General features: G+C 56.9%; 2 protein-coding genes across 4 annotated transcripts in view; one reads left to right on the plus strand and one right to left on the minus strand.

Annotated features, from left to right (window-relative positions):
* Positions 1-13391, plus strand: part of AMFR (autocrine motility factor receptor) — a 30645-nt gene extending 17254 nt beyond the window's left edge. The window contains exons 7-15 of one of the 2 annotated variants that reach the window (XM_037041686.1): positions 518-651; positions 1551-1661; positions 2204-2394; positions 2887-2990; positions 6747-6881; positions 8407-8490; positions 11013-11090; positions 11121-11233; positions 11656-13391. In XM_037041686.1, coding sequence (XP_036897581.1) covers positions 518-651; positions 1551-1661; positions 2204-2394; positions 2887-2990; positions 6747-6881; positions 8407-8490; positions 11013-11090; positions 11121-11233; positions 11656-11803 — 1098 coding nt within the window. In that variant the 3' untranslated portion in view covers positions 11804-13391. Of the gene's footprint in view, positions 1-517; positions 652-1550; positions 1662-2203; positions 2395-2886; positions 2991-6746; positions 6882-8406; positions 8491-11012; positions 11234-11655 lie in introns of both variants that reach the window. The other variant, XM_037041685.1, reaches the window with a different exon arrangement.
* A 2373-nt stretch (positions 13392-15764) lies between these two features.
* Positions 15765-21641, minus strand: part of GNAO1 (G protein subunit alpha o1) — a 130653-nt gene continuing 124776 nt past the window's right edge. The window contains exons 7-9 of one of the 2 annotated variants that reach the window (XM_037041687.1): positions 21326-21479; positions 17810-18025; positions 15765-16986 (exon numbers count right to left, since the gene is read on the minus strand). In XM_037041687.1, coding sequence (XP_036897582.1) covers positions 17838-18025; positions 21326-21479 — 342 coding nt within the window. In that variant the 3' untranslated portion in view covers positions 15765-16986; positions 17810-17837. Of the gene's footprint in view, positions 18026-21325; positions 21480-21641 lie in introns of both variants that reach the window. The other variant, XM_037041688.1, reaches the window with a different exon arrangement.

Here is a 21641-nt window from a genome sequence, read left to right on the forward strand (position 1 = left end):
GCAGTGAGATTGCGTTCAGGTGTTTGTGAGAGCCCACTGTTACATGATTTTTTAATCACATACTAGTTTTCTTAAGGTAGTTTAGCCTGCTTTTTTCACTTAAGTATTCTTTGCCCTTATAATGATCCTCAGAAATGTCACGTGTAAAATGTAATAGGACTATGTACTATAGTAAGTATAATTAGTAACTGTACCATATTACACACATGAGTTTACAACCTTATTATTCCCCTACTGGGCGTTTTGCTGATTTCCTGGTTCTGTTTTGTAATCCTGTGGATGTACATCTTTCTGCACAAAGCTTTTACATTTCCGGCTGGTGCCTCAGGAGTGACCCCTGGTGATGGGGTGACTAGGCCGGAGAGCAGGCACCCTGTTCAGGCCATTCGGCAGGCGCAGGGCCTGGTGGGGTCATCTCAGCGGCAGTGAGGAGCTTCTGCTGCACCCCTCGCCTTCACCACCAGGGGGCTCCCTGTCATTCTCATCCCGTGTTCTGTTCTCTCTCCCCCTCGTTCAGTTATTCGGCAACATCTGGTTGTCCATGGCCAGCCTGGTCATCTTCATGCAGCTGCGCTACCTGTTCCATGAGGTGCAGCGTCGGATCCGCCGGCACAAGAACTACTTGCATGTCGTTGGGAACATGGAGGCCAGGTGAGTGAGCACAGGTCGGCGTCGCCCAGGCTGGCTCATCTTACTCATGTATTTATTTTACCGTATTTTTTTCCTTTTTCACCTTAACCAGGTTGACTCGTTTTAGATCTTTAATAATAACAGATTGAAGATTATATGAGGACTTGCTTTTGTGACCCGGTAACGGGTTGGTGAAGAGCGAGGCTCTGGCCCCGGGCTGCCTGGGCGTGAGGCCCCACCTTGCTGTGGCCGTGGGCCGTGCCCTCAGCTCTCAGGGCCCCACTGCGCCCTCTCCGGGGACAGCAGCAGAGCCTTCCTCCTGGCACTGTTGGCGGGGTTCGGTGGGGAGACGCATGCCGGGAGCTCAGAGCCTTCTGGGCTGTGTACGTAGTGTGTGCTGAGTCAGTATGAGGCTCCCACGATTATGTCGTTTTTATCTCACCATTGTTATATGGGGGCTTCCTTGGGCATCTGCCCTCTATTTGAAGGAGGTGGGTCTCACTTCTTCTTCACACATGCATGTTTACACACACACTCACACTCACTCACTCTTAACCTCATTGAGGGAGGCACTCACTTGCCAGTCTGAGGCTAAACCAGGCCTGAAAGTGGGAAATCGGTGGGCATCCTTTTGGTGTCCAAGGGAACCGCCTGGCTCTCTAGGGGTCTTAACTCCCCGGATTTGCCCGACGTTCCCTTGTCACTAACAGGAACCATCGTTAAGACAAAGTTAGTGTCTGCGTATAAATTCCTTGCTCGCTCTTTGACAGGCCGTGAAGGGAAGCAGGTGTGACGATTCTGATGGTCGGCCACGGTGCTGAGTCCCTCCGAACCGTGCTGGTGGCGAGGTGCCGTGGCTGAAGTGGCGCTCCAATGGCGTCTGTGGAACTGACCCCGACGGCACGTTCTGTTGTTCACAGGTTCGCGGTGGCAACCCCAGAGGAGCTGGCGGTGAACAACGACGACTGTGCCATCTGCTGGGACTCCATGCAGGCTGCACGGAAGCTGCCCTGCGGACACCTTTTCCACAAGTAGGCGCTTTGGGGAGGGCACCGGGCACTGGTGCTCTGTCCAGGACACGCCGGTGTTTGTGGCGCCCAGGCTCAAGGCGAACCCTAGCACAGCAGTGGGGACATTACCTCAGACTGGCCGTGGTGCTCCGCAGCGTTTTGAAGAGAAGGCCAAGGCTGTGACAGTGTTAGTGGGCAGCTCTGGTAGCCTGAGAGGTCTTTAGAGTAGAGGATACGTTTCAGCCACATGGAGTCTGAGGCAGTCAGATGAAGCTGGAAAGGGAGATGGTGAGCCATGTGATGAAGTCGTGGGCAGAAGGTCATGGCCAGGACCTTGGTAGATGACCATGTATGTTAATGGATTCGCGTTCACAGCTGGACCTACTAGAGGCATAGGAGAGTGAAGTAGGGCACGGAGGGAATGGCATCAGATCTTTCTCAACATTGAAATCTCGCAGAGTGGCCAATAAAAGTAAAATTATAGCACTTTGGATACCATCGAGCGCTCCCGGTGAATTCCCACAGACTGGGCTAAGGCTATCTCATTCTGCACCTTCCCGTAGCTCCTGTCTTCGCTCCTGGCTGGAACAAGACACCTCCTGCCCGACATGCAGGATGTCCCTGAACATTGCTGACAGTAACCGTGGCAGGGAGGACCGTCAGGGGGAGAACTTGGAGGAGAATCTGGTTCCCGTCGCAGCCGCCGAGGGTCGACCACGCTTAAACCAGCACAATCACTTCTTCCACTTCGATGGTTAGTTGGCTTTGGCCTCTGAAACCGCAGCCAAGGGGCTGATGCTGTTCTAGTTCAAGTTGCCCCGTACGGGCCAGTGTGACCCAGAATTTCAGTTCGTCGGAAATGTCCGGAAGCTGTCGGTAGCACTGAGGGGTTACTGTGTACTGGGCATTCCGCTGGTTCAGTGTGAATCCGGGTGGGCTGGGTGGAGTGGGGAGCTGCTTTGGTGGCTACTAACTACGGCTTCTACCAGGTAGGACTTCTGAAATATAGCAGCCGATCTTGGACACGGGGCCTGGCTATATAATCTCTTACTTTATGAAAATAAAATAGGAAGGTCAGCTTTATTTCTCCCTAGTAAGTAGGTAAGCGTCCAGTTTTTTAACGATTGCATTTTGCCAGGCAAGCCTTTGGAGACAGCCGTCTCACTCCTGTTTGTGTCCCGCGCTCCTTGTGAAGGAGAGAAAAATTAGGAGATCTCTAAACGCATGCTGGTTCTCCTTGTCTCAGGGTCCCGGATTGCGAGCTGGCTGCCGAGTTTCTCGGTTGAAGTGATGCACACCACCAACATCCTCGGCATCACGCAGGCAAGCAACTCCCAGCTCAATGCGATGGTAAGGACTGGCTGCTTGCGGGGGGCGGGGGCGGTGGTGGCTGACACTTGGGAGGGGAGGGGCGCCGGCTCACGTGCACCATGGAAAGGGCCTGTCGGTCTGCGCCTTGCTCTGGGGGCACGGCCGGGCTCCTAGGGGCATCGTGGTACCTTGCTGGGATAGTTCAGATTCCTGTGTTTTACATTTTGAAAATGATCTGGAAACCAAATCATTGGTTTTACTTGTGTGGCAGATAAGCCCACCCTTTCTAGGCGCTGCTACCTAGGTTCACTCCGCTGTGATCTAGGCCAGCGATTTTCTCCCGGCTGAAAATTGCTAGCCTAGGCCAATCTTAGACTCTCCCAACTTTAGCCAAAAATAGCTAAAATAGGGAATATTACTCAGGAAATAGTTATTTCCTAAATAATAGGAAACAATAGGAAAATTATTGACTGGAATGAATGATACGCCTTTTATTAAAACATGTGCGAGGCCTACCAATGTGGTTTTTTTGACTCCCATCCTCTCCCTCCCCCAAAACACACACACACACACACACACACACACACACACACCTTGAGACATTGAGGCAGGCTGTTAGCTTAAGCGTATTGTTCAAATACTTCCAGGTTCTTTGTCTTTTTCTAAAGCTTTGCCATATGGTGTGTATTTTATTGCACAGTGTAGGAGAGACGTGTTTGTGGTGGAAGCTCAGTGCCTGTTGTGACAGTGAGTGCAGGGAGTCGACACGCTGGCGACGTCGGTCCTGTGGGAGCAGGGCCTCTGGCTGGCGTGCAGGGGCCTGGCCAGGGCCACTTCGGAAGGTATCGGCCGTTGGCTGGCTTACTTATTAACCTTAGTGTGTTTAGTCAGCGGACTGGTGCCGGGAGGCTGCTCCCGTGATGGGCATGTGCAGTGCAGGCAGCGTGCCCAGCACCTGCCGTGTGGACGAGGAAGGCCTGAGCCCTGCTCTGCACACGTGCCGTTGTCCCTGGGGAGCCTGACTATGAACGCCGAGGAGATATTGCTGCTGGTGCTGTGGGGGCGCGGGCGGGCAGTGGGGGCAGGGCTGGGTGAAGGCTGTTCAGAGGGGGCCTTCTGGACAGTTCTCCCTGAGGAGGCTGTGTTTAAGCTGAGACAGACGCGGAGGAAGGGATGGGGAGGCAGATGGGGTGGGAGGAAGTAGTGGACCCAGGGGCAGAGGCCACAAGGCGGGGAAGTTGTGGGAACAGAGGCCACTGTGGCCGGGGCCCAGCAAGTCGGGCACCGAGACTGTGGCATAAATTGAGGTCATGGAGCCAGGTCGTGCGGGGACTTGCAGGCCACAGTCCAGTTTAAATTTTGTAATGAAAGCGTTAGAAAGCCATGCAAGGTTTTCTGTCCCACCCAGGGGACTGATGGAATGGTTTTGCTCCTGGGAAGAGAGTGGCTAACGAGGGGCAAAAATGGAATCAGTGCAGCCAGGCAGGAAGCTGTCGCCGCAGTTCAGGCAGAAGAAGCCGGCAGCTTGGACGGGGTGCGTGCAAGAGAGATGAAAGGCAGTGACGGATCCAAGTATTTTTAGAAGATGAACTGACAGGACGTGATGAGGCTTTGCTTTGGGTGCGGGGGTTAGTGGGCTGAGGGGAGTGCGGAGTGAAAGCAGCCAGCAGGTGGCAGCACCGCGTATTGCCATGGGCAGGATGGGGGCGGGGAGCAGCAGGGGCCCGGATGGGGGGCTCAGCGTCCAGGCGGGATGGCCGGGAGACAGCGCAGACGCCACGTCATGGTGGCCATTCTGGAGAGCCCGGAAGGGACCACGCTGGTGATTCACATTGTTGACAGTCAAAGCCGGGGCCTGGATCTCTTCTAGGGAGAGAGAGCAGCTTGCAAATGGGAAGTGGGGGCAGAGGTCTGGCAGAGAGGGAGGAGCCGGGCAATGTGGTGGGGAGGACGCAACATGGGCCGGTGGCAAGTCGGGCCTGTGGGAATTCCCCGGAGTCGGGCTCAGGCTCGGAGGGAGCAACGTGGGACTTGGCAGAGTCCAGGGGGTCATTAGCTAGAGAGGAACGAGCCGTTTCCGCAGCCTGAGGGGTGTGTACAAGATCTCTCGGACTGAAGCACACGTGGGAGCTGGAGAAAGAGATGAGGCCGACGGCGTGTCACAAAGGGGGGCAGAGAAACCGGGGCATCTCGATGGGGTGCAGCGTCAGGACGGCATTTTTCCCAAACCTTTTTGAATAAGTCATTTATTCAAGAGTTTCAAAACCCACAGAGGAGTATCCAGTGAAGCCATGCTGCGCCAGGCCATCTGCAGAGTGAGTGACGCCATGGTGGGCAGGGACCACACGTGCCTCTGGCTGCCTCGCAGCAGGCTCCGTGTGCAGACTCGCTCAGGCAGCCGCGGAGGCTCTGCGGGTGGGGCACCGCACCTGCCTCCCCGCCAACACCAGAAGGAGGGACATTCTTGGTGCTGGTGCTAATTTACTAGGATCTTGAATTGTTTATAAAGGTCTGATATTTAACTCACTGGACTTTCTGGAAGAAAAGCTTTAGTCTGATCAAATGAACCTTGGGCATTGTTTTGTTTGGGAAGTGAGAGCGTGCTGTGGGGGAAGAGAGGTGAACGTTACCTGGACGTTGGGGTTTGTATGGCCTCTTCTCCGTTTGCTTTGCTTGGACCTGGGCAGAAGGGACCCACAACGAGGGGTCCCAGGAACTGGGGGGCCCTGGGCCCCCTCCCGCGCCAGTAGCGACTCTGCACAGAGCTTTGTGAGGCTTCACCCTGATCACAGCTCTCGGCCCCCACGCGGAGGCTCCCTTCGCACAGTTCTAACTGCAGCTCCTCGGAGCTGCCGTCCGCACACAGACCTTACCGTACCCCATAACACTGCTGTTCTCCCTTCTCACTGGGACTTTTCCACAAATAAAACCTCGACCATAGGCACTGTGAAAGAAATACGCAGAACCGGAAGACGTGATCTGGAGCCTCTCTGAGGGAACTGTGGGTGGTGGTCTGCTGAGACTTGCACCCTCCCCCCCCATGCATGCGCCCCCCACCCACGTGCCCACCCTGTAGTGCCAAGCGGGCTGTTGGAAAACCGCGGCTGCAGGGCAATCCCAGCAGGTCACATTCTTTATCATCTTTTATTCAAAGGGAAGTGTCATTTACATACAGTAAACTCCCCCTTTTTAGTATCTGGTTCCATGAGTTTTGTCAAACTCACGTGGTTGTGGACCGCCACCGCTGTCAAGGTGGAGAGCAGTTCCAGCCCCCCACCCCGAAATTCCGTGCTGCCCCTTTGTAATCCCCTTCTCTCCCCGCCTCCTGCCCCGGCAACCACCCTCATTCTGCCTATTGCAGGGTGTCATGCAGATGGCATTTTGAGTCAGGCTTCTTCCACACAATGCACTTGAATTTCATCCATGTGGTGTGTGTCAGAAGTTTGTTCCATTTCGGAATTACAACTTTTAAGAACACACTTTTATATCCAAGTTAATGTGTACTTTTGAAAACCAGACGATTCTGGCTGAGCCTGTTTGGCATCCAGCTGAGCTTCCGTGGTCGTCTTGGTCTGCGATTTGTGTTGTCCCGAGTTACCTGTCCAGCGTCCTGGGAGAACACGGAGGGTGTGCAGATGGCTGGCTGGCTGGTGATCTGCAGAGTGGAAGTGGCCTTCACCTTGGTTTCCAGGGCAGTGCGCCGGGTTCAGTGCCCGCCTGCCCGCACCATGGCCTCAGGGCACACCTGCCCAGGGTGAACGACACACCATGGTCTCCATGTCTGTGTCCCTGCAGGCGCACCAGATTCAGGAGATGTTCCCCCAGGTCCCCTACCCACTCGTGCTGCAGGACCTCCAGCTGACCCGCTCTGTGGAAGTGACAACGGACAACATTTTGGAAGGACGGATTCAGGTCCCTTTCCCCACGCAGGTAAACTGGGATTCCAAGCGTGAAGAATGGTGTCTGTCTTCACAAAGATTTAATTCTCTAGACGTTCTGAGTTGCTTTAACAACTAGGTGTGGTTTATGGCTTGAAGAAACGCTTCTGTAATTCTCCTGACTTTCCAAATTGTGACTGAGAGCAGACCCAGCGAAGATGAGAACAACTGAGTCTGGGTCGTTTTCTTTGTGTGGAGAGACCCTACAGGCCAGCCCACCCTGGCAGGTGCTGGTCCATTTGGAGAAGGGTCGGCAACCTCTCTCCGTAGAGGGCAGATAGAGGTACAGGCTTTGTGAGCTGTACAATCTGTCTGTGACTCCCCGGCCCTGCCTTCGAGGCACAGAAGCAGCTGGGGAGGGGACATAATGAATGAATGAAGCTGTGCTCCAGTGACCCCCGAGCTACGGAAAGGGGCAGGCGGTCACTCGCCCCGCCCCAGCGTCTAGGAGGTCTGTCCCTGCTGGCTTTGCACGTTGGCCTGGTTTCCCGTTAGGTGTAACGGCTATGTGAGGCTTGTGCTCTGGACTTTGTTAGAAAGGTCAGGCTCCTGGCCCATCATCTTGAACCCTTTTGATGGGTACAAGGAGTATATACCCATTTCACAGGCAAGCTTTCTGGCTGGATCAGGGAATCATCTACCAAGAACTGACTTAACTTCAGTGTATAAACACATGGAAATCTGTGAATAAAATCCTAAAACTTGGAACTCTTTGAAGAGGAAATGAGCCTGCACTTTGGTGTCAAGTGCTCTGGGGTGTTAGCTGAGGCTCACTAGTCCTTGCCTGTGTGACCTTGCAGTTGGCTTTGGGTTTCCCAGCCGAAGACCCTGAGCCAAGGATTCACAGGCCACATCTAGGGCCAGGAAACCCAGGCAGCTGGTGGGGCTGTGAGTCGAAGAAGGGAAGGCGGCTGGTGGGGGGCTTGCTGCCCAGCAGGTCCCAGACCGAGGTGACAGGAGCTGGTCCCTGGGGGGCCCCTGGGGTCTGATTCCAAACACAGTGCTCCTGTCTGTTGTCCTCATTGTCAGTTGAGGGCTGCTTCCAGGGGCAGCGTCGCCTCGTGCAGGCAGAGGGAGTCCCCGGCCCGGAAAGGCCAGCGCTGCGGTGCCAGGAGCTGCAGAGGTGTGGGCGGGGCCTGGGAGCAGCCCCAGCACAGCTGGGAGCTCAGGCCCCTGAAACCTGGAACAGGGGCCCCCGTTTTGTAGGACGTTAAGGGGACGAGTGAGAGCTCAGCAGTTTCCCACGGAGGGTGCCATGGGTGGGAGCTGCTGTCCCTGTGTGATTGCCGGGCCGTGACTGGCAGTGGCAGGGGGAGGGACTGTGGAGCTGGGGGTGACTCTGAGACTCGGGCCCCTGGGTCCCACCTGTTGTCTGAGCAGCACATCCACGTCTGTGGTGCCACAGGCCTGGTGCAGGCGTGGCCCGGGGACGTCGATCCCCTGCGCTCAGCCTTTCCCAGATGCCCGTCCTTGGACTCCACGCGGCTCTGCACTGACTGTCGTGCCATCTCTTTCAGCGGCCAGACGGCATCAGACCTGCACTGAATGGCCCTGGGGAACGCCCGAACGGGGACCCGGAGGAGGGGGCAGCTTCCGCCCAGGTAGGGCCTGCGCACCAGGGAGAATACTTGCTCGGGGTTGGGAGCGGAAGGGTGGTGCCTAGTGATGGCCCCGGTCCCACGCCCTTTCCGTCCAGGAGGCGCAGGGCAAGGGGGTGAAAGAGGGCTTTTTGTCCTGCCGGGTTCAGCACTTAAGGCCAGCACAGCACGCAGTGCTGGGGTGTGGCCTGCGTGGACCCTCCCCGGAGACTGAGAGTCGGAGGACCTGAGGAGGATGGGCCACGCTCCCACCCCCAGCCAGCCCTGCCACTCTGAGCTGGAAGGGCGGAGGGAGGCTGGGCCCGAGGCTCAGGGTGACGGAACTCACCCAGACCCAGGTGTGGGGGCTGACGGGGCTCAGCCTTCCAGGGCTGGAGCAGTCGAATTGTTCTCCCGCACACCTTCCCGGCCCCACTGGCATCTCCAGGTCTGTGAACTGCACAAAAACGAGACACCCTGCGTGGGCACAGGTGGGACAAGTGTGGTTGTCTTGGGAACCAGATCTGCCTACGTGTGCACACTGGGTGACTTGGGGGCCTGGGTGGCTTCCCGTAACCAAAAGCCTCTCTTCTGTCTGGTTTTGGGCAGAGGCGCCCTCCCCAGCTCGTCTCGCTCTTAGCCCCGCATCCTGTGGGTCTGGTAAACCTCTCTTTTCTGTAACTCATTTGCCTGACCCATGACTCTACTTTCCCACTCTTTCTTAAGAGACTGGAAAAAAAACATCCCCGACCTACCCTGTCGCTGTAGATGTGCGGGGCTGCTTTAAGGAGGCCGCTCTCCCCTCTCGCGTGTTTCTCGAAAAGAGGAAACAGTAAACACTCCTAGGACTTTGGCAGACCTGGTGCTGGGTTAGGTGTTTCGTGTCCAAATCCACGGTGGGATCATGCAGCCTTTGTAATGGTGCCGGGCCTCCGGAGACGGCCGCTGGTGTGGTCTGCGGCTGTGGCGAGCTGCCTCCGCCCAGGTTTGACGCTGGGTGGCTTCGGGCCTCTGGGGGCACAGCGCGTGGGCCCTGTCTTGATTCTTCACTCTGTTTGTAGAGTTTTACATGAAGATTCCTGAATTTTTCCGATGTCTTTTCTAACGGTGGAAGGGAAAGTACGTATTTGATAGGGAAGCTCGCTGTGTCACATTTTTGCTCATTCTCAGGAAATAAAAAGCCCCTGGGTAACAATCAGTAAAAGTGTCTACTGGGCCCAGTCACCGCGTCTGCTCTGCCCATCACTTAACTTGGGCCCCCCCAGCCTGCTCAGGCCTGTGTCCGGCCGGCGTGGGTGCTGCAGGTGCTGGGGGTGGGGCGTTTGTTTCCTTCCCCCAGTGCCTCCTCTGCTCGCCACCTGCCCTTCTTGCCTCCTGTGGTGCCAGGCTTGGGAAGAGGGGGGTGGGCGCGGACGGTGGGACCCCAGCACGTGTGTGTGTCTCCGTGTCCATGTTGTCATCTTCCAGGTCTCAGTACTAGAAGCCTTGACTCTGTTCCTTTGACAGTTGAGCTGGCTATTTATGGCCACCCTACCTTTGTGGGGGTCACGTGCCCCCCAAGTGCTCCCCTTGGGCAAGGTCCACGCTGACCCCAAATGCACAGGGCGGTGCCTCAGTCCGTGGGAGTCGAACTTGCCATCATCGTAGCCTTTTTGTTACTTTGCCCCAAGCCAGTCTTTTCTCCTAGGTCCCTCGGGGGTGTGTGAGTTACCTCCAGTCCCCGAGGCCCCAGACCTGAGGGAGCAGGAGTCAGGCAACACTGTCCTTTGAAGACCCCTCTCTTGCTTGGCTGGAGGCAGGGAGAGGTGGGGGTGGGTGTCCGAGAAGCTCCGCACACACAGGGGGAAAACAGGCCCGTGCCCGAGCCTTTTCCACCCCGGCTCTGTTGCCTGGAGGTGGCGGCTGTGCTGACCCCGGGCAGCTGGGGTGGGGGTCTGGTGGCACAAGCCAGGCAGGTTGGCACACGCCTGGGCAGGTGGGGGCCCTGGGCGTCGTCCTGGCCTTGGAGCCTCAGCCCAGACCGAGAGAATCCCACTATAATGTTGTCACACGAGGAGCCATGTGCTCTTACATCCGTCTTAAAAAGGTCCTTAGAATTCAGCCTTTTCGGCTGCTTGACTGTTTTCAGAGTCAGAGGAGGGTGTGAAATTTGGGCAGTGAACTATTATTGGAATCGGAGAGAAAACTCCCAGAATGCAAAAGAGCAGATGACTTTTCTTTTTTCCCCATAGTGCTTGTGCGACCCACCATTTTCCTGTTCCACGACCCTGCGCCTCAGGTTCTGGGCCTGTGGCCCGCCCCACAGCAGCCCGCCTCTGCCACACCGCGTGCACGGGGTTGGGGGGCTTTGGGTCCAGGAGAAGGAACACTCTTCCGGGTCCTCTGGCCAGGCACTGGGGCAGCGGGGAAGGTGTCAGGGAGAACATGCCAGTGGGGCCGGGAAGGTGTGCGGGAGAACAATTCGACGGCTCCAGCCCTGGAAGGCTGAGCCCCGTCAGCCCCCACCTGTCCTCACCGGCCCCCCCGCCCGCTTCCCCCGTGTGCAGACGGAGCGTGTGCCGCTGGACTTCAGTTCCCGGCTGGAGGCGGGGCTGGACTTCAGTGAGGCGGAGGCGGAGGCGGAGGCGGAGGCGGAGCCCAGCGCGGGGGAGGAGCCCAGCGCGGGGGAGGACTTCGAGGCCCGGGGCAGCCGCTTCTCCAAGTCTGCCGACGAGAGGCAGCGCATGCTGGTGCAGCGGAAGGACGACCTTCTGCAGCAGGCTCGCAAGTAAGCCGGTTCCCCCGCCGGGCTGGCCCCACCCCGGGTCGAAGCCCGTGGTCTGAGGGCCCTTGTCACGTCAGCCCACGGCCACCTCCCCATGTCGCTGAGGCTTTTTTTGGAAGCTCTTGGGGACGGGGCCAGCATGTGGGCATGCGGGCACATTGAGTGTCCAGCACAGGCCTTCTGAGCATGGGCACTTGGTGCTGGGTGTGTATGTGGGAGGGGACAGCCAGGGGCAGGGAGAGTGGACCTGCGGCCCGCTGAGCCTCCCCGCCCCCCCATGCAGAGAACGTTCGCTCCTCAGGGACAGGTGACAGCTTCACGAGGCGCCTGGAAGAGGAGGAGGTGAAAAGGGAGCGTGGGCTGTGTGGTGTGTGTGCCCTGCGTGCCCCTCGCCTCTCATGCCAAGCTTTTGCTTTTTGTTCAAGGCGTTTCTTGAACCGAAGTTCTGAAGATGACTCAGCCTCAGAGAGCGGCCTGGCCACCGAAAGCACGACCTCTGACCCTGTGACTCTGCGTCGAAGGATGCTGGCTGCGGCTGCGGAACGGAGACTCCAGAAGCAGCAGACCTCCTAGCGCTTCCTGGCCTCCCCCAGCCACCGCCTCCCGAGCAGCGCGCCCGCCCACCCAGGGGGCCTGGCCTCCTCCGCCTGCTGCTTGGAGGTGTGGGCCCGACTGCATCGCCGCTGTATAAAGCATGTGGTCGTCATAGTGTTTGGACAGCTGACAAGTTTAATCCTTTTTTGTAATACTTTCTATGTGACATTTCTTTTCCCTTTGGAAACCCCGCACATTTTAATTCCAGGCATGACGTCTGACCGGCCTCTTCGGGGTCGGGGAGATCCTGAGGGAGTGGGCAGCGGGAGACCCTGAGGCCGGCAGCTTCGATGACTGCTTCGTGCCCAAGTCACAGCACACGCCTGCGTCTTAGCCCCACAGCTGGCAGGAAGTGGGGGTGGGGCCAGGACCTGTAAAGAGCCGGGTGTGCAGCAGGAGCTCACTCTGCACCGCTAGAGGGGCTGGCTGCCGCAGGCTGTCCTTGGTCGGGAGGCATCCACGACGTTCAGAGCCCGGGCCCCCGGCCGGCAGGGCACCTTGGACGGACCACGCTGGGTTCGATGCCCGGAGCAGCCCTGGGCTGTCGAGTGGGGGCAGGTGGCCCCTGTGTCCCAGTGCATCCTGGACTTCCCTTCTGACCCCCAGTTGAGACTGGCTTTATTTCCATTTACGCTGGTGCTCCCGCGTCTCATGAGTCCACCCCGTGTGTCTGTCCTCTCCTATCTGCCTTTCCCGGCCCCCGGACGCGGGGGCGCAGCGTGGGCAGGTGGAGCAGCCAGCTCTGGTTTGTGGTTTGCAGTCCTTGGTCAGTGCACTGGGCGATGCCTGAGGCTGTGGGTTTGGTCCTGGGAGAAAATGTGGGCGTTACAAGACGGGCGAGGGCATCCTGGAGGGCTTTATTGAAGAAATAAAAGCTATCTTTTGTATCTCTCTCCTCCGGAGCCCTTCATTTGGTAACCTTGTTCTTGTTGGTTTGATTGAACTTGGAAAGGTGAGATGTCGGGGCCACCTGCCTCGGAGGGACCCAGGTCCTGGCCCTTTTCAAATACCTTCACCATTTAACTTCGAAGGTTTGAAACACGCAGCGATAGGTTGCAGCATTCAGTTTCATGTCCTGTTGGACTAAGTTTTTTGTTTTTGTTTTTTAAATGTTTGAAAGCATAGTTTTTTGGTAGTCCTTTAGGGGAGAATCCAGTATTATCTAAAATTATTGGCAAAGTTACATGTATTTTAAACTGGAAGTTTTTAGAATGTTGAAAAGTGATTGAGACTGATGACGTAAATGTTTAGGCCAAGGTAATTTATTTCAATAAATCTTTCAAAAGCCTTACCTTTGAAACGCTGTTAGTAACTTTCTGTGATTTTTTTCAAAAAAGTGTTTTGTTTTGCTGAGAGCATAGCTATTTGTTTCTATTGTAAAACAAGAACAACAATAAAAAGCAAACTCGGTTGTTACTGCGTTGTGTGTGGCTGGAAGCAGAGGCAGCGTTTTTGGAGTTGCCAGAATGCTCCGTTTTGGTCTTGTGTGTTCACTCTTTCGGTCGGAGGTTTTCTTCCATCCGAATGTTTTGCAGGTTGTACACATTAAAGATGACAGTAAATGTTTCAGATGTGTGAAAAGAGGAAACGAAGTCAATTTTAGAAGACTTGGAAACGCTGGCATGCAGCGATACAAGTGGTCCAAGTGGGGACGTGTCTCAGAGCTTCAGATGACGAGAAAGGAAGGTCCCAAATGCACCTGGATGATGGACTCTGGGCGCTTCCGACTCTGGGCTTCTGTCGTTCATTGAGGGCGGCTGGGCTAGGTGCTCAGGATGGCCGTGGGCGTGCCTGTCAGACTGCCGTCCTGTCGGGTTCCTGTCTCAGGACCTCTCGCTGTCCTGGGTGTCTCCAGGGTCGGGGAGCCTGTTCTGCTCAGCGCTGCAGCCTGGGGCTGAGTTGGGAGTGGCAGGGCACTGAGGTGCGTGGGGGTCGAATTGCCCTTGCCCTTGTCCTCTCTGGGCTTCTAGAAGTAGTTTATGTTAGTCCCTCAATGTCTTCCCAGGCCCTATTTTGTTGAGATCTTGGATTCTCAGATCCTGCCCCCTTCCCCCCACCCCCAACACAATCTGAGGTTTTTAACGTGGGCATTTTGTGTTGGTACCAATCCTATTGTCCCAAGTGGCCACTTGGACCTGCTTTCCCACTTGAGCTGTGCAGACAACATGCTGGTTTTTCTTCAGCCAGTGGATGTGGCCCTCTGGGGGTGGGGGTGGGACCCCGCCCTCCCCCACGACAGGGAGGGAAGCTGAGCGCCCTGTCGAATCGGCTGCACAGGCCAGAGGAGCCATGGCCTTGCCCAGGAGCTTGTTGCGGGCTTGGCACTGCCCCCTGCTCGGATGGCCCTCGCCCAGAAGCCTCATCTGGGCACCTTACCCTGAAGCGGTTCCAGATCCCGCGGCACACAGGTCTCTCTTGGGGCTTTTAGAGGCGGTGATGCCCGGTCCCCATTCTCTCCTCTCCAATGAATCGCTCTCCCCATGTCCTTCCCCCCAAACTCCCTGACTTCCATTTTAAGGAGGCAAAAGCAAAGTCCCATTCGTTTTATCTACGAAGCTCATCTGGAAGTTGGGGAAGAACCCTGCTGGAACATGGCTCGTTTGTAGCAAATTTCAACCACATGATGAGCTGGTGCTCCCTGTGTCCTTCAGCTTTGCATCTGCACTGTGCTTTGTGTCTTCCCCGGGTGAGGAAGTCAGGCTGTGGCCGGGAGCGCGCCCTTCCGGTCTGCGGAGGTGGCAGTGGGCCTCTGCTGTGACCGGTGTGGCCTGACTGGCCAGCAGGCTGGTCCCGGCCAAGGGGGTCCGAGGCTGCCCAGATTAGTTGGCTCGTTCCCAGAACCAACCAGCTTCTTGTGATTCCCTGCTCTCTGCAGTGGTATCGACCCCACCCCTACCTCCTTGAGATTCAGAACCTACTGCAATCGCCAGGGCTGGGAACTCCCATTTGTTGGGGTACTGAGAGGATGCCAATGACCTGACCCCCCGAGGCCCTCCTGCCCCTGGATGGTACCATGTAACACTTGCCTGCTTTGCTAATGAGTGACCCATGGGCACAATGCAAGGACTTTGGTGAGCTGTGTTTCCCCGAGGCCCCATCTCAACCAACTTGCTGGTTATTACAGCAAAGCCCTGGCAACCTGGGAGAGGCAGTGAGGCCGGCAGCCTGGCGGGGACGAGAATCGGACACCAAATGCCAGGCTGTGCTGATCTCAGTTGCCCTTTGGGTGTTCGGCCTGCAGGGGGCACAGCAGAGGGCCCAGGAAATTGGGCCACCCTCCTCCCACTGTGGTGGAACAGCTAGGGACAGAAGAAATCCAGACTTGGGAGACCCTGCCCTCCCCGGCCACCATTTTTTCACTTTCCAATGCTCAGTTCCACTCTACCCTCTGAAAGAAACAAACCCAGCCGAGAGCGAGGAAGAGCTGGTGGCTGTGAGCCTGGGGCAAGGGACATCTGCCAGCAAGACAGTCCCCTCCTCTGCCCTCCTTGCACTCAGCTGGCTCCCTTTGATGGCAGCAGGGAGGGGGAACGGGGGACATGGAGACAGTTCTACGGGGATCGGGGATTGTTTCTTTTTAAGAGATTTTTAAAATTGATTTTAGAGAGAGGAAGGGTGTGTAGGTGGGGGTGGGGGGGGAGAGAGAGAGATCTATCGATGGAGATCGATCAGGTTGTTTTCCATTCCTGCATTCATCGATTGCTTCTTGTAGGTGCCCTGACCAGGGATCATCGAACCTGCAACCTCCGTGGATTCAGAGGGATGCTCTAACCCACGGAGCACCCTGTAGGGCCCGGGGCGGGGGTGGGGGGGGAGATTCTTTCTCTGCCACCTACAGCCTGGCTCCCCGGCCCTCCAGCCCCGCCAGTGTCCGTGGCCCAGTCAAATCCCTCCTGCCCTTTCCTGTCGGAACAAAGCCTGAGGGTGAGAGACTTGGGAATACAGACAAACATTCTCTTTATTGAGCTACACGTGAGTTTTCCATTAGTCAGAGAAGTAGACTGGCAGTGTGTAAGACATCACAGAGACCTCACCGATCGGGAATAGAAAGGCTTAGAAAGACCCGTGGGCTTTTTTTTTCTTTTTTCCTTTTTTTTTCCAAGTTTTTTTTTCTGTATTTTTGATTTTTTTGTGTTTTGTCTTTTTGCCTCCTCTTTATCTGAAATGGCTGTAACTGGTCTTCAGCAAATGTTAAGTCTTAAAAGTGAAACCATGAAGAGGTTGGGGGTTTGAATACGAGTCAAAGTAGAAATGACATAGGATCATGAAAACTGGCTTTCAAGTAAACACTACATTCCATCTCTTTTTTTTATAATTTTTGTGTTTTTTCTTTTCCATCTCGTGGCATTTAAAAAAATGTGTGGGTTGTTGTTGTTGTTGTTGTTGTTCTTTTTGTCTGTAGCACAATCATCCCCACGTGAGAAAGAGCGGACAGAGGCCACTGAAAAGGAGGCGGAGGGGGGCAGGCGCACACGGGGAGCGTCCGTGTGAGAGGTGGGGAGGTGGGGATGTCAAGGGGAAAAGCCCGCAGCCCTGACCCCCAGAGACTGTGAAAGCTGACTTGGTGTGTAGTACCTAGGGCTCGTCAGGATGGAAATAAAAACCAACTAAAAATCATATGGAGGGTTTCTGTGGAAAGGAGGCTGGAGGGGAAATTGTTTTCTAGAAGGCTCTGTTTACGTGTGATCCGGATTCTTTTTGGCAGCTACGGGCCATGAGAGCTGTGCTTTTTCTATACAAACCGGGGGGGGGGGTGAGTGTGTGGCTGGGCAGGGGTGTGAGTGACGTGGGGAGCTGGCCTTGCCCCCTCTACCTCGAGGTGAGGTGGGGGGATGGAGGTGCAAATGTGTGTTTCTTTAATCCTGGCCACCTCCCCCAAAAGAAAAAAAAGAGAAAGAAATATGGATGTCATGGGGAGTCTTCCATGTTCCTTTTAAGCTGCAAAGCACGTGAGCAATGTTTTTTTTTCCTTTCAAATTTCAAATGTAAAGACTCAACTAAAACCAGATTCTACAGCATTCTACAGAAATACACAGCCGTCAGTCACTCTGGGGTCGTAGGTTAGACAGGGGCTGGGCACAGAAAGGCTGTGTGTCTTACAAAGGCCAAAAGGTCATGCTACCAGGAGATCAAGGTCAACAGCAGAGAGTCCGTGAAGCAGTCTGTAGAAAGAGAGATAAGGGGTCCAGTCTGACCACTTTCTTTGATTTGAGAAACCAACCAACCAACCAACAAACCCTGGCCTGTTTCTCCTCGTGGTGGGGTGAGGCAGGGCGGGCAGCAGGGGCGACCAGAAGCCCGAGGGAAGCCCGGCCCAGGCCCCTGGAGGCCTGTCCGGGGGGCCCTGACCCATCCAGCCCTCCCCTCGGCCCCTGCTGTCCCCTCAGCCCCATCTCTTCCCTTCTCCCTACGTGCCCTGCGGGTCCCCTTCCCTCGGCTGCTTTCAGAAAGCACACAATGTCTCCCTTGTGCAGGGTCCTTGGTGGTCCTGTGTTTGCTGGGGGTTAGAACGGGAGGTGGCCAGGGTATTGGCCATTTTGTGGAGGGTTGTGGGATTCACACAAGAGCAGGACAGGCCGAGGCGCCCAGCCTTAGAGCTAGAAGCAGCGAGACGGGCCAGGCCCCCACCAGGCCCCTCTGCCTCCCCTGCTCGCAGAATTGGGTCTCAGAGAGACCTCTCACAAGGATGGCCCCCCGAGCCAGCACACCCGCTGTGGCCACGTGTGTGTGTGTGTGTGTGTGTGTGTGAATGGGAGTGTGTGCACGCTCACGTGCTCACCCAGGAACACCTTTACCTACGGGATGGTGGTCAGTTCTGTCCGAAGCTCTTTCTAGTACAAACTAAAAAGAATTTTTAATAGATATTTTTATATATATAATGTTTTGTTACGCCTCTTTGAAGTTTATTTACCAACTTGCATTTGTTAGTGTGTGTGTATGTGTGTGTGTGTGTGCAAGCTGTTCTGTGAGTGCTGGAGTCATTACCAAATAGGTTGCTATACAGGACAAGAGGTCAGTACAAGCCGCAGCCCCGGAGGTTGTTGGCAATGATGATGTCGGTGACGGCGTCGAACACCACCTGGATGTTGTTCGTGTCTGTGGCACAAGTCATGTGACAATAAATTTCTTTGTTGGGCGAGCGGTTTTTGCTTTCGAATTGTGCTTGGATGTAGGCGGCTGCGTCTTCATAGGTGTTGGGGCCTGTAACGACAAGGACGGGGGGAGGCCCTGTGAGAGCCTGGCTGGGGGGAGATGGCTTGGGGGCCCCAAGACGATGGGTGGGCCGTGGCGTTTTCCAGGGAACGGAGGAGACCAGCGGGAACGGAGAGGCTGCACTCGGGCCTCCGGCTCTGGGGTGTGGCTGCATTTCACATCGGAACCACCTGTGGCTCGGCACTGGCCTGGCTTCTGACCTGTTAAGGTCATCCTGCCTGTTTCCACACTGGAGGGACCCAGGAGCCCTGGGAGCACAGTGGCCACGGAAGGTCCCTTTTGCCTTCTAGGTGAGCACACTGAGGCTCCGCCCTAGTCTGCCCTTCACAACACTCACCCCTAAACCAGTCACACTTCTGATAAACCGACACAGTGACAGCCAAGGAAGAGCTCCCAGCAGGGTGGAACCAGGATTCCTGGTGACCAGGGTGTGCTAGGTGTCAAGCTGGACCTGTACTGCTTCCTGGGTGGCTTCCTCTAACGAGAAGCCACTTGGCAGGGCCGGGCAGGACCCTACGTAGCCCTCATTCTTAGGTGAGTGGCCCAGATTTGGGAGTACTGGTATCCCCTGGGTGGGTGGCTTAAGGTGCTTGCAACGTGTGCAATACCAACTAAGCCCCATTGTCCCCACAATTCCTGGTCTGTCCCCTTGATCCTGACTGGGTCCTTGTGAGGTATCTGTGGGTGATGCAAAGACAGTTTTTAGTCAGCTGCACCCCGAACCCTTGTGGCTCTGCCCTTTGGACAACTTCCAAGCACCATAACACAGGGACCAGAATTGCCTAACAGCCCATGGAGGGAGATGTCCGACTCCCCTTGGGGCCACTGGGGTCAGGCCAGCTCAGGAACCACACAATCCGGTTTCGAAGGTGGGGGGTGATATCCCTACCCCACTGGCCCTGCCCTGCTCTCGAGTGGCCAGGTGTGAGCCACATGGGGAGGCTGGGATTGGGCCGCCAGAAGGCCTCTGCAGCCACATAAGTGAGTGTGAGGGGTCGGGCGAAGGTGGCGGGACATCCCTGGGATGGGGGACAGAATGAACACCCGCTCTGGACAGCCCACAGGGCAGAACCTCCTTCTCAACCCCACTGTGGGCCGGGCCCTGAGAGCATTCAGTGGGGAGTCTGAAAGGGAGCCACCAACCAAGGTAGTGGCCGCTCACAGGCTAGACACAGTGCCAGAGGGGACCCCATCCAGGAGCTTCCTGTCCTGAGGGTGCCAAAATGGGGTGCTGATGGAGGTGAAAGTGCCTGGGAGTGACTCCAGGAGCCCCGCCCCCATTGCCTGTCCCCTGCCCCTTCAGCCTGTTTGGTGTCTTCCACAGGCCTTGGCACCCAGAGGGCTTTGTTGCTGGTGACTTGTCATCCAACCTGGTGACATTTGAACTCAACTATGACATGGTGTGAGGCCCTCTGGATGCTCTGCAGAACTCGAATGTTTCCCAAATTCAGACTGACTTTCTCTGGGGGCAACCAGTGCCTCTCGCTGCTCAGCAGTGAGACAGGCTGCTCCCTGGGTCCTGCCTCAAATCGGACTCCGGTCTGGGTCCCTGGGGACAAGGATGAGGGACCAGCCTTAGAGTAGGGCCTGCCCAGCCATCTGGCTGCTGAGTCACCCATGGGTCACCACGACTTTCTAAAGACATGACCTGGGCCTGCAGGGTCCCTGGCTGAGGCTGGGAGAGAGGCCAACAGTGCGGCTGCCTGCAGGCTGGGCCCTCCTGGGCCCGGGACTGCAGGGGCCCGTCCCCGGCCGCCCTGCAGAGGGCGCCTCCCTCACAGCCGGCTCCTGTGTTCTGGGAGTAACAGCCCTGTTCTCTCTGTCCACCCTGGTGCCACCCCACACCACAGGCCTTATCTTTCCTCCTATAGTGTCCAAAGGTGCAGGTGGCTCCAGAGGCTGCCCTGGCTCCCTGCCTGCTGGAGACAAGGCTCCTGACCACATCAGACCGGAGCCTGACGGGCTCCACCCGGCTCCCCGCACCCTCGGGTGGGCGGGAGCCTTGCTGATTGACCAGCAGCAAACAGCAGTGAGGAGCTGGGCTGTGCTGAGAACGAGCCACGGGCCCTTCTCCATGTCCACGGGGAGAAGGGTGGAGGGCCAGCGTCCACTCCTGGCACCTGGCTGGGTTTGGGGACCTGTGTGGCCCTGGGAGCTGAGCCCATGCCCTTCTCTCTCTCGGGGCCACCAGCAGGTGGTTCCTGGCTAAGCCAACATGTGACTCATCCTTTACTGCAGGGTGCAAAAGGCCCCCTCGATGCTCCCCAGGTGCCAGAGGGACAAAGGCTGGGCTCTGGCGTCCCAGCAGCACTGTGATGACTGTCAGCTGCAGCCCAGGGCCGGCCACCCCTCTGCCCAGCTGGAAAGAGCCTTGCTGTGTGAGGGGCCGCCCAGTGAAGACAGAAGAGAGGCAGGCAAGGGAGAAGAGGCTTGCAGAGAGGTGGAGTGGTTTGATTTGGGGAAAGACGGGGGTGGAGGGAGGGGAGGGGAACACAGGTGTGGGGGGTGTAAGGTTCTGGCGGGGCCCAGGCAGGGCCCTGATGACAGAGAAAGCAGGTGAGACCACTGATGGGCCACGTGCCCACCCTTGCTAATCAGGCCCAGGTGCTGCGGGGTCAGCACCACCCTGGGAAGGGCAAGGGGAGATCCCCGGTGAGGCAGGGGGAGGCAGGACATGCCTTCTAGTGGTGACAGAGATGAGAGGGGAGCCTGTGTCCTGTTCTGCCTCCTGATCCCTCCATGTCACTCCTGAGTCACCTGGTCACAAAACATGTGAACCAGGGGGTCCACCCCCCACCACACCCGGGTCGAACCCTGGTGTTTCCCTCTGCGCCCTGCCAGACTCCCGATGCCAGCCAGTGCTGGCGGGGCAGCCTGGTCCCTGGGCCGCAGGCAGCACCTCTGGGTCACGCCTCTGGAGGTCCCTGGCAGGGTGGGGCTTCGTCCTGCATGGGGCCCNGAGACCCCCGGTGAGGCAGGGGGAGGCAGGACATGCCTTCTAGTGGTGACAGAGATGAGAGGGGAGCCTGTGTCCTGCTCTGCCTCCTGATCCCTCCATGTCACTCCTGAGTCACCTGGTCACAAAACATGTGAACCAGGGGGTCCACCCCCCACCACACCCGGGTCGAACCCTGGTGTTTCCCTCTGCGCCCTGCCAGACTCCCGATGCCAGCCAGTGCTGGCGGGGCAGCCTGGTCCCTGGGCCGCAGGCAGCACCTCTGGGTCACGCCTCTGGAGGTCCCTGGCAGGGTGGGGCTTCGTCCTGCATGGGGCCCCCGAGGCACACACCTGTGTATTCGGGAAAGCAGATGGTCAAAGGTGACTTCTTGATCTTCTCCCCAAAGAGATCTTTCTTGTTGAGGAAGAGAATGATGGAGGTATCGATGAAGAACTTGTTGTTGCAGATGGAGTCGAACAGCATGAGGGACTCGTGCATGCGGTTCTGCGGCCACGGGCGGGAGGGGGAGAGAGCGGGGGAGACAGCAGGGGGGAGGTACAGAGACAGGGAGAGAGAAGAGAGAGTTAAGCTTGAGAGGAGGCAGCTGGGCTACTCAGCAGCTCCGTGTTCCCAGGCCCCCTCGGCTCCTTGGAGGGCTGACAGGTA

The sequence above is a fragment of the Sturnira hondurensis genome, unplaced genomic scaffold, assembly GCF_014824575.4.
Source record: "Sturnira hondurensis isolate 20B ecotype Veracruz unplaced genomic scaffold, ASM1482457v3 Scaffold0003090, whole genome shotgun sequence".
NCBI lineage: Eukaryota > Metazoa > Chordata > Mammalia > Chiroptera > Phyllostomidae > Sturnira > Sturnira hondurensis.